Below are 17,419 nucleotides of genomic sequence, written 5' to 3' on the forward strand. Positions count from 1 at the left end.
TAACAGCATTTAATTTAATTTTCTTTTTTTCTTTTTAAAGACTGTATATAGGTAAGTTGTAAACGTGATGTTATATGTTCGTACTAGGCTGTGTGGCGATGCGTTTTAATGAGCACTTATCCAAAATTTCTGGGGTCGTAAAACCCGTTGTTTGTGTTTCAACCATCATTGGTTTCAACAGTGTTTCTGTTATGAATAACTCACCCCCGAGGGTCAGCCTTGTGATTTTTTTAATCGCTTACAAAAATGACGAATTGGCCGAGCGGAACCTTGTAGAATCCGAACCTTGTTTCTATCCGGACACATATTATTGGGCTCCTTTCTCGCGACCGGTCGCTTAAGCGACGTTCATTGGTTGTTGACAGTTCCAGGTTAGTAACAGGATGTTGTGTGTGTGTGTTGCAGGTGTTCCTATCAGTTTAGTACCCGTTTCATACCTTTAGCTGTCCCTCAGGCGGCAGCAGCTTCACTAAGGATAATGTCTGCTGCTGGTATGCGCTGTCCGGCCTGCGGTTCCACAAACATTGTAGACGATGACCTGTACTCTCAGGCTCAGCTGGTGTGTGTGGACTGCGGCTCTGTGGTGTCCGAGGGAGTCCTGGCTAATGATCCAGTGGGAGGTTCAGGTACGAAAATGAGACTGAAGTCAAGTCTGTCCCGTTAAAAGACCGTGTTAAATATGAGTAGTTTTTTGTTTGTTTTTTTTGTTTCTTTTCATAATTTTGTTTGCTGAGCTCACCGAGACAAAGTACTGATAGTAAGCGGGACCTGTATGTGCTCCCTAGTGGAGAAATTATGTAATGACGAAGCTTAATTTCCTCACAGTTAGAGATTTCTTAGATATAGATTCAATGAGGTTCTGGAAACATTCATCATAGACTTTTGGTCTATATTGATGTGAAAGCATCATACAGTTGCTGCAGATTTATCATCGCTACTTCATAATGATCATCTCAAATGTTCAAAGGTGCTCTACCGGACTGAGATCTGGCCACTGTGGCCATGTGAGTACAGTGAACTCATTTTCAAACCAGTGTTACACTGTGGTTATAAAGGGACGGGACATGGTCAGCAACAATACTCAGGTAGACTGTGGTGTTTAAATGATGCTAAGCTTGTACTAGTGTGCAAAGAAAACATGCCCCCACACCACCATCACAGTGAATTTTAGCCTCACTTACCTGTTCCAGAGTTTCCAAAGATGCTCATCTGCATATCTTGAAGTTGAGGTTCTGTTTCCTTCCTATCAGTTTGAAGCAGCCTGGTCTTTCTCCTGTGACCACTGGGGTCAAACAGGGCATTTTCGACCACTGCTGCTCTGTTGTTCACTGGTATTTTCTGTCTTTCAGAAAAATTTCTGTAAAACCCTAGACATGGTTATGTGGGAAAATCCCAGGAGATCAGACATTTCTGAAATCCTTTAAATCACATTTCTTACTCATTCTCATGACTTCAGCAGGTCATTTGACCATGTCTGCATGCCTAAATGCATTGAGGGGCTACCATGTGATTGGTTGAATTGATAATGATGTTTATGAGCAGTTGGACATGTATGGCTAAAAAAAGTGTCAGGTAAGTGTAGATACATAATTTGAAATTTCTTAGCATTAGTCAGGCCGGTTTAATAAATTTGTTCTACTGGGGAGGTTATGTAAAAGGTTATGTAATGTCAATAAATGTAAAAAAAAAATTTTATTTTTATTTTTTGCTGCTGACATTGACTACTAACTTCAGTACAGGGCAATGACTAGAAGGGCACTTGAAGATTGTAAAGCATGTAAAGTAAGTCCATATGAATGAAATTTATGACCCTCTACTGCTGAAGGAATGGTAGATCTCTCTCTTTACATTTAATCACTTTTGGACTTTGCCTTGATTATTTTCCCCTCTTGCAGATGTCAGCTTCAGTCGAACCACTGCTGTTGCCAAAAGGCCGTGCACAAACCTGATAAAAGGTGAGCTGTTGCCCTCCAAAAGAAGCTTTTCCTTGTTACTTCAGTGTAATTCAGTCCTGTTGCTTGTGCATTTCCTCAAATGGATTTGTTTTACACCTACAGGTCAGCAGCGTGTGAAAGCCATATGTCGGATTCTCATGGTCAACAGGGAGATTGAGGATCTCTCACAGACGTATTACAAGATGGCCTATGAACATAAAGCTTTCCTCAAAGTGAGCCTTCAGAAGAAAGAGATTCTTACTGGTTGCTGTGTGCTTCTAAGCTGCAGGCAGCTCAATTGGCCCATTACTGTGGGAACCATCAGCTGCCTGCTGGATGCCGACTCGATGGCGGTGGGAGCGATTTATCAAGAAATGGTCAAGAACCTCAGCATCGAGGCCCCGATCATCAACGTCACTGATGTAATAGAAGCTCACTGTCATGAGTAAGTGAAGAACTTACTGCAGCTTTCAGTCCTAAAATGCTAAGTAGGTATTTCAAAACAACTAATTTATTGCAGTTGTAGAAGAGCAACAGTTGTAGGTCTTCTAACTGAGACCTACAGTGGTGATGTAATTATTTGATTCCCTGATGGATTTGTTAGTTTGCTCACTTCCAAAGAAATTAACCATCTTTACTTTTTAAAGGAGACAGAATATGAACCAAAAATCCTGAAAAACACATTACATAAAAGGTAGAAAATGATTTGCAGGTCATTGAGTGAAATAAGCATTTGATCCCAGAGCAAAACAGGACTTCATAGCTTTGTTGACAAGAACAGCAGGAAGACATTTCTTGTAGTTAGTATTTTAGTTCACTCCTCTTTACAGAAACTTTTAAGTTTCTTGGCTGCTGCCTGTGAGCTCGAAGCCTCAGCTCCCTCCACAGATTTATCTGTAGGACTGAGGTCTGGAGACTGGCAAGGCCACTCCATGACTTTAGTGTGCTTTACCTTTAGCCACTTCTTCGTTGCCTTGGCAATAAGTTGCCATATTTAAAGTTTTGGCCAAGGGAAGGAGATTCTGAGATTTCGTGGTGCATGGCCCTGTCCATTGGCCCCTCGATGTGTCGTCCTGTAACCCTTAGCAGGAAAAACTGACCCAAAGCTTAATGTTTCCACCTCCGTGCTTGACTGTGGGGATGGTGTTCTTTGGGTCATACTCAGCATTTCTGTTCCAAATACGGCATGTTGAGTCAATTTTGCTCAGTCATACCGATAATTTAGTGGTAAGTTATCCTTAGTTATAGAATATGTAGTTATTTGCTTTTATTTTAAAAACATTTTTGGCTTACATAGTTTTTTACTACTTTAGTTAACTTAAAAAGCTGATTTTGTTTTTCCACTTGTTTAACATTCATTTCTCTCTTGGCCTGCCCTGGTTTTAAAGGAGTTTCTTGTTTCAGCGTTAAACCTCGATTAAATTTTAAAACCCATTTCATTGGAGTTACTTGAGGTTAACTGTGTTTATCTGAAAAGCTGATTATTAAAATATAAAACTGTCAGTGCTCTAGATGATTTCCCAGCTCAGTCTTTATCTCAGATTTACTGGGAGCATTTCTCTTTGACAGATACAAAATTAGCTCACTCGATGTTCCTGAAGAATTGGCTGAGAATTCGAGGGACCTGACCAAACGAGCTGTGGCCCTGGTAGAGCTGGCAGCAGATTCCTGGATTGTGACTGGCCGTAAGCCCATCCCCATAATGATGGCAGCGACGTATTTGGCCTGGCAATCCTTAAAACCCAACAAGCATCGCCTGAAATTCTCCCTGGACAAGTTCTGTCAGGTTGCCAAAGTGAAAAAGCTCAAGTCTGCTATGAAGAGAGTAGCTGAAATCAAAGAGGTGCTGTGTAAGCTAGGCAAGGAAATACCCTGGGTCAGGGAAACGGTGACACCGGATAATGTTATTCAGCTGGTTGAATGCATTCTGCAGAACAGGTACGCCCTGCTAAGAAGGGCTATGAGAACCCACGAGGACGCTCTGCTGGAGGAGAGTCAAGCCAGCTGTGCTGAGGCTCCGCCTGAGGGGACTGCTTCCTCCCAAATCTCTGAGTGTGCAGATCAGACTCCAATTACGTCTTTTGTGAAACAAAATGGGTCGAATTCTGACGGGAAAGAGAAGCCAGGAGATGTAGACTATAATCCACGTGTACTGCCAGAGCACAGCGACACTCAGGAGAGTCAAAATCCACCTCCAAACTGGGGTAAAAGAGTTCTGTTTGCTCCCCCATGTGTCATTCATGCTAAGAAAAGGAGAGCGGTGCAGCCTGAACACACGGATGTGACTGGTGATGAGGAAATCTCTGACAGTGAAATTGACTCATACATTCGCACACCTCAGGAGGCTCGAGACTTCGCTTTAATGCAGCAGATGCTGTCTTTGTCTGACAGTGCTAAATCATAACCAAGCCCAGTGACTGGTTCTTCAGAGATGGCTGGCATATTTAAGTTTATGTGCACTTTCTTTTTCTTTTTTTATGACTGTTGAACTCAGGATGCAGACATTTTCGTTGGCTTGATTATATAACCTATTCATCTAATTTTGTACAGTCTACATAAGGGGCTATGTCTTTTGTGTTTGTACTTTAAAAAGCTTCACTCAGCACTTGAAAGTGTAGCATGAGGAAGTTAATGTGTGTAAATATTTTGTTTTAATGGAAATGTGATTAAAGCAAAGGCCTGATTAAAAGGATGCACCAACTTCACCGTGTACATTTTATGATTTTTGGATGGCTTTTCTGTTTGTTCTTTTATATTAGAGCTCTTATCAGTGAAATAACACATGGCTATAAATAGAGCAATTACTGCTGAGTCCACAGCAAACAAACATAAAGAAAGTAATGTAACAAATGTAAGTGAAATCTAAGGATGTGTTTGAGTAGAGCTCTGGTAATTAGTCAAATATACACTCACCAGCTTTTTCTTTACTTACACCTTGCTAGTACTGGATTGATCCACTCAAATGTCAGATTTATTAAAGCAGAGCTCAAAGGTTTTGTGTAAGAGGAAAATGTTTGAAATACTTTTTATTGGAACTTGTTTGTACATTCTTCTATCTTTGATAGCAGTTTCCATTTCAAAGGTCCTATTTGGGTTAAACCACGAGGGGATTACCTGCAGTTGAACTTCCCAAAACAATCGGCTTTGTTGCTATATTGAGAGAAAGTTCAAAAGTATAGAAGTAGCAGACATGCATTTGCATTCTCAACCTCTGTTGGATTTCATTAAGTATTTACTTCCTCTTCATCATTTGTAGTGATGAAGATAGACCTCTAATGGTGCTTTTGCACAGGACACTGCATCCTCTTTACTTGCTGCTTTATTTGGTGCATTGTTTAAGGACGCTGTAAATAACAAAGAAAAATAGTCAGGTTTTAAAACTAATACTGCTAATTTTTGTTCTGTATGAAAACTGTCTTTTCCTCATTGCCCTAATTAGAAGCTTTAGAACAGCAACTGGCCACTTAATTAGTTACACGTTGCTGGCACCCAGGTGAACCTTTTGCCTTCAGAACCTCCCTAATGCTTTGTGGCATAGATTCAACAAGATGCTGGAAACATTTCTCAAATTTTGGAGGCTATTTAAAAGCTTATCGTCATGTTCAAGAAGACTGTGGTCCTAAAGGGCTAGACATGGTCAGCAACAATACTGAGGTGGGTTGTGGAGTTTAAATGATGCTCAATTGATATTAAGGGATCCCCACACCATTACAGCACCACCAAAAGGTTGAAGCACTGGTACAAGGCATGGTAGAGGCATGTTTTTTATGATGAGAGATCAGATGAGGTAGCACATTTTTCCAGTCTTGTCATGTCCTGTTTGAATTGTAGCCTCGGTTTTCTGACCTTAGCTGTCAGGAGTGGCACCGGTGTGGTCTTCTGCTGTTGTAGTACATCTGTTTCAAGATGCTCCTCTGCATATGTTGGTTGTAACAAGTTCTTCCTATAAACTTACCATTCATGTTTATTAAGTTGAATTGGTTTAACTGTCCACCTCTGACTTCTGGTGTCAACCGAGAGAACTGCCACTCACTGGGTATTTTCTCTTTTTCCGACCAATAGTCTCTAAACCCCAGAGATGGCAGTGTGTGAAAATACCAGTAGGTCAGTAGTTTCTGATATACTCTGAAATAGCAGCACTAGTATTAATGCTACATTTAAAGTCACTTAAGTCGCCTCACTTCTTCATTCCGATGCCCAGTTTAAAGTTTAAAGAGCAGCTGAACATGCATTGGGTTTAAGGTCTGAGTATGACTCTGGTAGTTCCTAACATGTGATCCAGTTTAATAAGATCAAATTTCTCACACTAATGGACACCATTTGATAGAGCTTTCTTCTGCATATTATGTATGAAATGCCTCATATATCAGATGGACATGGAAAGAAACTCGCCCGAACATCAAAACCATAAATTTCAATTAATTTTTTTCCCCCTGACAGACCATTTTTGTGACAACATCACAAATTCTACCTGAGATATGAGACCTGTGGAGTATAATAAGCCGTTTTTGCTGAAGTCATGTTGACATATTGAAGTACATTCAGGTTGTGTGTGTCCTGTCTCTTTGTTGTATGAACTACAAGGATTTCCTTAATACAATTAAGGTTACCACTTTAAGGTTACCACTAATATGAGCATTTCCAACTATGAGGAATCTGCTGTGGAAAAAGCCTGTTGTCCTGAGGCTACATTGTGTTGAGTAAACGTCCAATTTTCGTTTCACTTCAGTGAAAAAGTTTGTTGAAACAGGAAATATCTGTTTGAAAATTATTGTTATTAAACACGATGCGTCTTAAAACTCAAAATTCCCACAATACATAATAAAAGATTCACATAAGTGGCAAACCTGAGAACTTAAAAATCAAACCAACAAAATAAGTGCCCAAAACTGGGGTTCCTCTTGTAGTGTGACTTCAAAACTCAGTCAGTCCTCATAGATGTATAAAGAAATAATCCAGCTTTACAGCTTAAAAAACTAATGTTGAAGTGGGACAGAGTGATCTGGAATGACGTTCTGGCATTTTCTGCTAATTATGACTTAAATCTGATTGTGTGGTTAAATACATAATAATACAAAGCACCATTATTTTTCCTGTGCTGCAGCCTGGCAGTCTTTTCAGCTGATCGCACTGAGGTACTTGCTCAAATTAAAAAGTGGCATCCCACGGTCCTGCTTGCACCCTCTGCGCATCCTGTTTTCCTTCTTATCCCCTTCATGCTTTCATGCACACAGATGTCACAGCTGATGTTGTGGAAATTCTGTATTATAGCCATCTAACAAGTCCTGAAAAATGGGAGCGCGATAAAAGAAATGTGTATTTTCCATTGAGAGAAAGCCTAATGTGTGATAATATAAAGAACTGATGTTAGAGGACAGGAGAGGAAGATGAGAGTTAATTTATGTTGTGAAAACACTTGGAAAAACAAATTGAATTATAATCAACTTGTGTTATTCCAAGTATGAAAATTTTAAGCTGTTTAGTGAATGCTAAACAGCTTACTTGGCAGTGAGCACTGAGATGGATTGGTAGAGCTAGTGGTAGGGTGCAGACAACCAAGTAAAAAAGGTAAAAGAGCATGTATAGAATTTCTTTTACTTATGTATTAATCACATTATTTTATTGTATGATGCCTTGGTGCCACTTTTAACATGTCTGACACCCATACTGTAAGACAAATGGTGGGGGTGTAGTAAGGAAGTTGGGGGGAAGCAGACCACTCCACAGGAAGAGTCTTTTGTCTCTTTGAGGACTCTGGGAGGTAGCAAGGGAGTGTGAACCTTAAGGTGTGAAATAGCTGCGTACTGCCTTTTGTTCCTGGAGAAGGTATTTAACTGAGAGCCATGCTAGGCTCAGGGAGACTCTGCTGACCCTGCCCCACGGTCATGCTCTCCACAAGCTTGGTTTTCTGTTCTTTGTGTGTTTGGATTAAAGAATGTTAGCTACCGCTCACTGCTCGTCTGCAGGCTTTATTTAAATGGAAAACTTCCACAACAACAAGCATAAATGTGGCTTTTCTTTAAAGGAAAACAATCAAAGAAGAGTTTGCTGTTGTCTGTTGATGACAGGCACCTTTAAGTGAAATTCATTATAGATTATTTTTTATTATTAATGATTGATCAATTTCAGCAACCGTAGCGGTTATCAATTTAAATTTATGCTGGTCATGCTTTTTATTTTCACTCGTAAAATGCTATCTTTTATATTAATTTTGTACTTGGTGAGAATGCTGCCATGATAGCTCGTGTAATATTCTTAAATGTTGTTGAATAAATTGTCTAAATCCAAAAAAAACCCCCAAAAAAACAGGTCAGCTGATCACAGCGTGCACACAAAGAAAACTCTACTGGGGCTCACAATCCAAATCATCATGCTACACTGGATCTCAGCCTAACCCCACCTATCACATCCCGTTTAAACCCTTGATCAAAAAGCATGTTTACTGGTGCAAGTTTTTGGTCTCTGTGGATAATTTTCCTCTTAACTGGAGTCATTGAACTCAACCTCTCTGGTGTGTTTGCACCTTTGTTGCCTTTTGCAGCATTTTAATTATCTGACAAATTACATGTCCTGCTGTTGCACTTCAAAGCCTTTGTTTTAAAGTTTCGGTAACTGAAGTTAAAGTGTATACTTTAGTGTTTGTTTGTTAGAGCACTTTGCAAAATTCTGGAGCTACCTCTCATTTCCTTATGTTTTGTTAGGAAAATGGATATATGTGCAGTGATTTATTGAAACATAAACATACATGGAAATACAGCATATTAGGTACCACCTTTGTTCTTCAACACCACCTGAAGATTTCTTGTAATTTCTTTAAGTAGTCTTTAGGAGTAGTTCTTCATGGATATTTAAAGCTCTTCTTCGGATGTTGGCTGTCTTTTGTTCTGTTTACTGTCAAATATGATCCCACACTGCTTCAGTTATGTTTAGGTTTGAACTTTGGGGAGGCCAATCCATGACTGATAATTAGTACCATTGCGTACGTTTCTATCCAGGTATGGTTTTACCGCATTGGCAGTGTATTTAGGATCACTGTCATGCTGAAAAATGAAGCTGTTGCCAATCAGATACTTTTCAGATAGATGCTTTCCACCACTGGATGAAATGCAGTCGAAACCATGACACAGCTTCTCGAGTGTTTTACAGATGGCTGTAGACGCTCACTGTTGTACTTCTCTCCTGACCTTTGTACTTACTAATGCTTATTTTGAACTAAAAATGTCAAATTCGTATTCATCAGTTCATAAAACCTGTTGTCACTGATTTTCAATCCAGCTCTTGTGTAATTTGGCATATCTCAGCCTTTTCACCCTGTTTGCTGTCCTTAAGAATGGCTTTGTGGCAGCCAAATAAAGGGCCAGATGCATCTCTCGGGTCTTGTATCCGGTCTTTGCTGGATTTTCCCTTGTCTTTTTCTTAAGGACATGACTTTCAGATACTGTTCACCTGAGGGGGGTTTCTTGGCCTAACTATTTTCTTTTATCTTCCACTAGTCTAATTACTTCATATTTTAAGGACACACTGCACACCATGTGGAGATTTAGCAGGTTTTCAGGTGTTAGCTCTTTGGGAATCACAATGTTGGTGTAAAAATATTATTTTATGCCCGTAAAACTGTGCTATCTTTGGCATTTTTCAAAGACTGAAGGGAAGAAATTTAAAGAAATGACTATGAGCTTTGCAACATGCTGCTAGTGACAAAGAACTACAACATACACTTATTAAGTAAATTCTTCGTTAAGTTATCTGCTATGTACAGACACATCACTGATTCATCCCTTGAGTTAGGTGCCTTTTAAGTGTATTAGCAAATGCGACATTCCTATAAAGGTAAGGACTGGACTGAAAATGAGCAAAATAGCAACAAATGTCCAAACAAAAAAGTCTTAGTGCTCAAGACCACCTCACAAAATGAAAAGAAAGTCTGGCTGGAAAATAAAAAAAATGAAGACTTTTGCAGCTTAATGTTTTTAACATCAGACATGTGCTGTGTGTTGATCCTGTGTGGTTTATAAATCCATTTTGATAATCACACTTGCCAACATTAGCTAATAATCCACTTAAAAAGACAGCCCAAAATGATGATTTCCCTTCTCTGTTAAAAACAAAACAAACAAACAAGAAAAAACACAGATAATATTGAAAAAAAAATTCATCAGCTTGCAGGTTAAAAGTAAAGCACAAAAATTTAATAAACAAAATCATACATGACTGAATGAGTTGATGATAAAATTTCCACCTACTTAACTGCGTGTTGTGCTGAAAAACAACCACTGCAGGAAGCGAACATCTTTATTGGCAAGTAGCAAGTTCTCTGACGTGGTTGGGGAGATCAATAAATTATCACATTTTTCAGTGTCCTAACAGGCCTAATTGATATGCAGACAACACTTTTCATCCTCCTCTTCCATTTAATTAGTAAATTCAGCTGTGCAGCTGCACTCTGACCAAGTTGGATATAATTTGCTTCCCGTTACTGCCATCACACAGGCCGGTCAGAAACAGCAAGGACATTTCATCTCTGAATTTAATCTCAGATTTTCCATGCTACACATTACAGTATACTGTTGTTACATGCCACACCACATTATTTATATCATTTTAAACCTCATTATAACACTTTTTTTTGCAAAGTATTTATACTGTGTCCTTTAATATAAGAATATGATAGCGAAAAAAGCAACAACTAAAAAGAGAGAGCACGCTGTAACATTTGAAATGTGTTGACTCTGCTGCAGAGGCACAGATGTGCACACAGAGAACACAAAGCAAGAAGCATAACATCTGCTGTGCAAACTAAATAAAACTGGATTAAAGACGGTGTAAACAACAGGCAGCTCATCTGTTATCAGTTCAGTGTAACATGTTGGTAAATGCAGTAGACAATTTTATTAGAAAGCTGAATTAACATGACTTCTTTCTTTCTTTCTTTTCACATTTTCTGCCTGGATAACCAGTCTTTCCCATTATGTGCAAACTTCCAAAAGCCAGTGGAAGCAAGAGAAACCACAGCACAGAAAAAGCAACATCGAGCCAACTGCCACAGTATGATTATTTTTCTGCAGCAATTATATTATGCTATCAAAAATAATTTGATGACTTAAGCCGCATATTCATCAAATACAGGAAATGTGGGCCTTAGGGACCAAGCTGATGAATTTAATTTTGCACTACACAAAGATTAGCTCTGACACCAGCCCCCCTGGTGCAAACAACCACCTTTGTGGTTTCCAAATGCAATTTGAACTCATGGTTTAATGTGCTATTCATATCCAGTAAAGCTGCACCCGTCTGACATGTTCTCTGTCATTTTTGATTAAAAGCTGAAACCCTTCTGATCTTATCTCCTGTAATTCACTGGAAATATTACTATTAAACAAATAATTACAAACATTTTTTTTTAATATTAACATTTCTTTTCAAACAGCACTGTGGTCCATGACAGAGTAGTCTAACCGTCTGATATTTATGAAATCTGCTGCTGATATGCCCCCTCCCCCCGTGTTAGCAGAGATTCTTATCTTTCAGCTCGTGGCACATGGCAACCCATACAAAGGAAATGTGCGGATCTAAGTAGCCACAAAAGTAGCTGCATGCACTCATGCTTGCCTTAGCCTGGTTTGGGTCCTCTGAGTTTTCGCCGCTCTTAGCTTAAATGATCAGCCTTTTACACAAATAAACAGGTGCTACTCCCACCTAAACACGACTGATCGTGCCATTTAACAGATGTGATTCCTAAGAAAATGAATGCACATTTTCATGCTACCCAGGAAATAAATCACCTGAGATTCACCCCCATCCCGTTTTATAACCAATGACTGCATTACCACGAATGTTTAGGTGGAATGGTTTGCTGGTGAGACCTGTGTTTCCACTTGCGCTCAGGATGAGTCAGTAAGTGACACTAAATTAACGACAGAGGATGCTCTTCACTAGTCAATTACAATACCACGCTGGCGGCACAGTGATTGGCAGGCACTCCAATGCGATGATGGCACTTGAACATCTTCCGCAGCTCGGTGCGGAAGCGGTCGTGAAGCCAGGCGTACAGGAAGGGGTTACAGCAGGAGGAGCTCATGGCGCACAGGTGGCACAGCAATTGGATGAGCAAAAAGTAACGCTTGTTGATGAGGTGAATGTCAATGTCTCTCAGCACGTTGAACACGTGAATAGGAAGCCAGCACACCGCAAAGGCAGACACCAGGAGAGCGACCAGGCGAAAGATCTTTCTTTTGCGAGCCTGCTGAGCGCCTGCCTGGTCCTGCGTCCTGTGGCCTGGAGCAACGCAGTTCCTCAGTTTGACAGTGATGCAGAGATAAGAGACAAAAACAGCCGAAAGCGGGAGGACGTAAGTAACCAGCAGGGTGCTGTACGCATAAGCACGTCTTTCTTTTTCCTGACCCAACCAGAACTCCTCACAGATAGTGAAGCCTTCCTCTTTGAATTCAACATGATAGGTGTGGGTCACTGCTGGAGCTACCAGGCCACAAGACAGAAGCCAGATCCCAGTAAGGACAGAGGCACAGGTCGCCACAGAGGTCCGCTTCTTCAGGGGGTGAACTGTTGCATAATATCTGCAATGAATAAGGAATAGTACTTTATAAAAAAGAAAGGGAAGGTGCTCATGCTTAATTAATGAATGGCTATTAATGCAGTCGTGAACTCCTACAATTATAATACTCAAGCTCATTGGCAGTGGCGTTACTTAATATTGGCTATAAATGTTAAGTTGAATCATTTTCTCATAACCAGTTACTTTGCATTCGACGTGCTTCACTGAAGGACAATCAAATTTGTTAGAAAAGACAGAGTGGACTCCGTGACCTGCACAGTCCACGAGGAAAAAGAGTGAATTATTTATATTTTACACTTTAAAACTGAACCCAGTTGTGCATCACAAAATGACAGCAGCATTATATTCTCTGTAAAAGTAAAGGGACTTTTCATTTCATGTTAATGTCTTCCCCTTAGAAGGAGGAGACATTGCAGAATGCAAAGTACAATTGAAAACTTAACTAAAGATCAATGAATTTTTCATGGGTCCAGTGAGCAGACCTGTTCAAATCTGAGGTCTGTTGCATGTCTCAGGGATTTAATGATGAACACCCGATACAGCTGAATAATTATGTTATGTCTGGGTCTGGAGCTCATGTAAATGAATTAATGCATTCAGTGGAAAATCTTTATTGTTTAAGTGTCACCTCAATGAAAAGGAAACACTCAGTAATCAGTCTCCCTTCATATCTGCCTAATTTCTAAACTAATGTCTCATTTCCAAGTAATCATAATGAGTTATAATTGCAATTTATAATCAAATTTACAGTTCTCTCATATATACTGTGAAGTATTTGTTCCTTTCCTGATGTCTTTCTATTCTTTTTTTTCTTTTTTTTACATATTTGTCACACTTTGTCCATGTTTCAGATCATGAAACAACAACAAAAAAATGCAGTTCTTCATGAGTTTCAGCGCTTTTGCTGTTAATGAAATTAACAATTGTCACACTAGAAGAGCAAAAGTGAGACAATCCCCAAAACAGGACTGGTTTTACATCTTTTCTCACATTTAGGATCAGTTTCACTGCTGGTAGCCCAAGGCGATACCTGGACCCAACAGAGGTAGCACAGGTAGTCCAGCTCCTCCAGGATGACTCATCAATTTGTGCCATTCCAGAAGCTTTACTGTGTCTTCCAGCAGTCTGAAAATCATGGTGGAGACTTCAGGAGTCAGGCACATACTCTAGTAGAGCTGGATGGGGCTGTAGAAAGCACTTAAACCATCAGCAGGACCAATATCTGGTCCTTTGTGCAAGGAGCAACAGGATGAGCACTGCCAGAGCCAAAGCCCTACAAAATGAACTCCAGCAGAACACCAGTGTGAATGTTCCAACAATCAGAAACAGACTTCACAGAGATGCCCTTAGGGTCCGACATCCTCCACAGTATTCACTGCCTGGCACCATGGAGCCCCATTTACATTTGCCATAGAATATCTGAACTGGCAGATCCACCACTCGCATCCCGTGCTTACAACAGATGAGAGCGGGTTCACCCTGAGTACATGTGACAGACGTGAAAGGTGTCTGGAGAAGCTGTGGAGAAGGTTATGTGGCCTATAACCTCGTTTAACATGGCCTGTTTGATGGTGAGTCAGTGATGGTCTGGGGAGGGATGCACAGACCTCTGTAGGCTGACCAAGAGCAACTTGTGTGCTATTAGGTATCAGGATGAAATCCTTGGACCCATTGTCAGACCCTACATTGGTGCAGTGGGTCCTGGGTTCCTCACGGTGCATGACAATGACAATCCACGTCATGTGATGACAGTATGTAGGCAGCTCCTGAAGGATGAAGCAATTGATACCACTGACTGTCCCCCAGGCTTGACTAACTTAAATTCAATAGAACACCTCTGGGACATTATGTTTCAGTCCATCTGATTCTGCCAGGCTACACCTCAAACTGTCCAGGATCTAGGAGGAAATCAGGACTTCAGCCATCTTCTCATTCGGAGGATCCCTCGACATTTTCAGACATGCATACAAGCACGTGGGATCTGTACAAACTGCTGAACACTATTTTAAGTTGCTGCAATGAAATTTCGACAAAATGATCTGACCTGCTGCATCGATTTCTCATTTTGATATTTGGGGTGTTTTCAGGGTCTGATCATTTTTATTTCCATCAAATGATGCGGCAGCCTTTTGTACCAAACACATTACCCAGTCCATATCAGTGTAGATATCTAAGAGGGGGTTTTTTTGCCATTGAGATGTGATGCGTTTTCAAGCCTTTCTAATTGTCTGTGAGATATATACATATATATATGTACAGAGCAAGAGAGAGAAAGAGGGAAAGACAAAGGGAAAAACATTTAAAACAATTCAAATAATTCAAATCTTCAATTTTGATCTAAAGAAGATCTCATATGCCACAAGGAGCACTCACCTGTCCACAGCAATAGCAGTGAGTGTGAAGACTGAAACATACACTGTGACAGGTTGGACGAGAAACACCAGATAGCACATGGTGCGCCCGAAAACCCAACCATGAGGGTTGAAGGCGTAGGCGAGAGTAAAGGGGACGCAGGTGACACACATGAGCATGTCAGAGAAGGCCAGGTTTCCAATGAAAAAGTTGGTGACGTTGTGCATCTTTCGGGTTCGGCAGATGACATAAAGAAGCAGGTAATTCCCAAAGACACCCACCACCACGACTAGAACGTAAAAGGGGATGATGAGAGGTTTGAAAGTTTGCAGCAAGGCCACGTCTGCAAACTGGGAGCTGCGGTTGGTGGAGTTGGTTTGTACTGCAACTTCATAAATGTGCCCATCAGTCTGTCTTTCTAGCAAAGATGGTTGTGTGCTTCCAGTCAAACCACTATGATTAGCCTCCATGGGAGCAGAATCAGTCTGCCAGTAACTGCACTATAAAAACAAAAAACAAAAAGCAGTGAAACGACACGACATTCTAACTTTTCCAAAGGTAAAATCTCAATTTTATCCAGTCAATCCAAGCTCCATTTTAATGCATTATATTAATTGATTAAAATGTTGCTTCCCTTTCCGGTTATTGTCACATGCCATCTAGCAGAGAAGGAATTGCAAGTTAATTAATTAACGGGAGGAAACATTTAAGCGTAAAATTAAATTAACGACTTCCTTGTTTTTGTGTGCCTGAAAAGTGGAACCAGGAACAGCTTCACATGTGTAAGGTGGGACCGAACACCTCTTTGCTCCGTGGTTCGAAGACTTGTGGAAGACTTAAAAGAACTACAGATATTTAACTAGTAAAAAACTGTTTTAAATCAGCGAGCCAAAACTCGCTGATTTATCATCATCGATGCTAAACCTGTCCTTGAAGCTGACAACTGGAACACCACCAGATGGAATGAAAAAGAAACGAAGGAAAACAAATGTACACTAATTTATCTATCAAACTAGCTCTTCTAGGCATCATGTTGAGTTTACAAGACTGGTAACCTCCTCAAAATTGCAATGGGCTGCCATTATATGGATGAAAATTTCTGAATTTCTACATATTAAATCTCCTGTGCAAAATAACTTCACAGCCTGATTTTGAAGCCAGCTTGCTGATGCAATGTGTCGTGTAATTATCTAAATGTAGTAATTTGCAAATAGATGATGAAACAGGAGCCCCTCTGCAAAGCAGTAGTGTTTTGAAATGAAGTCTAAAAGGAGCGCAGTCAGAATCGATGAGGTTTATTATTGTGGTTGTTTTGTTTTTGCACATAATTTCATGAAAATATTTCTGTCCTTTTTACCTCACCAGATTACATCATTTGCAGCTGCAGCACAGACTGTGACTTTCTGTACTCATTCTGTTCTTTTTACACTTGACACTTATACTGCTCTTTAGTGTAGCAGTACACCGAATAACTAAGGACTGAACTGTACCTTGTCAAGGCCTTTTTTTTTCATTCAATTCTGCTATTGATGCAAAGGACTGATTCTGACAGCTTATCCTAATGTTCACCAAGAGTGTGAACAAATGAAAAGATTGTAAAATTTGATCAGATTTCCTCCATAGTTTGCTGGTACTTGTTCAGGATTTTGTTCTTTTCAGGTACAATTGAATACAAGTCTCTCCTTTGAACCTCTTACAGATTTCGGCAGTGAAGAAATTATGCACTCGATAATTTGTATGTATCACAGGGCTTTTTCATACTTGTAGAGTGCATTTTCTTTCAGTGACGATTTGCCAAATGGATGTTGACAGGTCTAAAAGACTGACCCTGGTGCTTTAAATGTGGTTAAAAAGATCAGATCTGCACAAATAAAAAGTACTTTGCTCCCCCAAATTACTTTCCACACAAATGAGGCTCAAACCAAATGACATAGTAACCTGAATGTGAATAAGGAGAAAAAACGATGGAGTCTTGTGCACCAAAAGAGCTCCAAAGGGACAAAATATAAAGTGCTATCAATAAACGTTGTATAAGTGAAAAAAGGTAAACAACAACACATTAATATGCTATTATATGCATTTTTTATGTTTGATAAAAGCATTTTAGAGAACTTTCAACAGCTCTTATGTGGATGAAGGTTTAATGTTATTGTCTCTATAGCTAACCCAATATTAATGCATTGATTTGTTTGGGTTTATTTTACATCAGAGCTTTGTAGGAACCCAGAACCTGCTGCAGGGTTCCAACAAAGCTCTGATCTCAGGTGAGGAGCTTGTCTTGCTTTACAGACAGGCAAATAAACTCTCATCTTTCAGAAAGATCACTTCTGACAGAATTCTTTGTATTGTACTGTACATAGGGGTATCAGGGTTTCACAGGTTTTTGGTGATTCTCAGCTGATGATGCTGTTGGAGTTCTTCCAAATACTTCTCAAAATAAGGCTTTATGTCTCTTTCATCTGCTACCTATTTTTGTTTCGTGTCCAAAGCTCATTATGTTGTACATCTGCAGAAGAGCCCGGATATCTAGAAACATCTGCCTGCTGCAGAATTTCTGCCC

At 40.0% G+C, this 17,419-nt stretch overlaps 2 protein-coding genes across 2 annotated transcripts in view; one reads left to right on the forward strand and one right to left on the reverse strand.

Moving 5' to 3' along the window:
• Positions 1 to 296: 296 nt before the first annotated feature.
• brf2 (BRF2 general transcription factor IIIB subunit) lies at positions 297 to 4,629 on the forward strand. Its single transcript, XM_005735263.1, has 5 exons — positions 297 to 371; positions 455 to 626; positions 1,896 to 1,955; positions 2,058 to 2,379; positions 3,504 to 4,629. The coding sequence occupies exons 2-5, from the start codon at positions 479 to 481 to the stop codon at positions 4,336 to 4,338; spliced, it is 1,365 nt and encodes a 454-aa protein (XP_005735320.1). The 5' UTR covers positions 297 to 371; positions 455 to 478; the 3' UTR covers positions 4,339 to 4,629.
• Positions 4,630 to 11,430: 6,801 nt separating this feature from the next.
• Positions 11,431 to 17,419, reverse strand: part of prlhr2b (prolactin releasing hormone receptor 2b) — a 6,968-nt gene continuing 979 nt past the window's right edge. Inside the window, exons 2-3 of the mRNA XM_005735264.1 lie at positions 14,881 to 15,359; positions 11,431 to 12,508 (exon numbers count right to left, since the gene is read on the reverse strand). Of these exons, the coding sequence (XP_005735321.1) occupies positions 11,875 to 12,508; positions 14,881 to 15,329 (1,083 nt within the window). The 5' untranslated portion in view covers positions 15,330 to 15,359 and the 3' untranslated portion in view covers positions 11,431 to 11,874. The remainder of the gene's footprint in view (positions 12,509 to 14,880; positions 15,360 to 17,419) is intronic.

This window comes from Pundamilia nyererei, unplaced genomic scaffold (assembly GCF_000239375.1).
Source record: "Pundamilia nyererei isolate P.nyererei 1_Seehausen unplaced genomic scaffold, PunNye1.0 scaffold00063, whole genome shotgun sequence".
In the NCBI taxonomy this organism is placed as follows: domain Eukaryota; kingdom Metazoa; phylum Chordata; class Actinopteri; order Cichliformes; family Cichlidae; genus Pundamilia; species Pundamilia nyererei.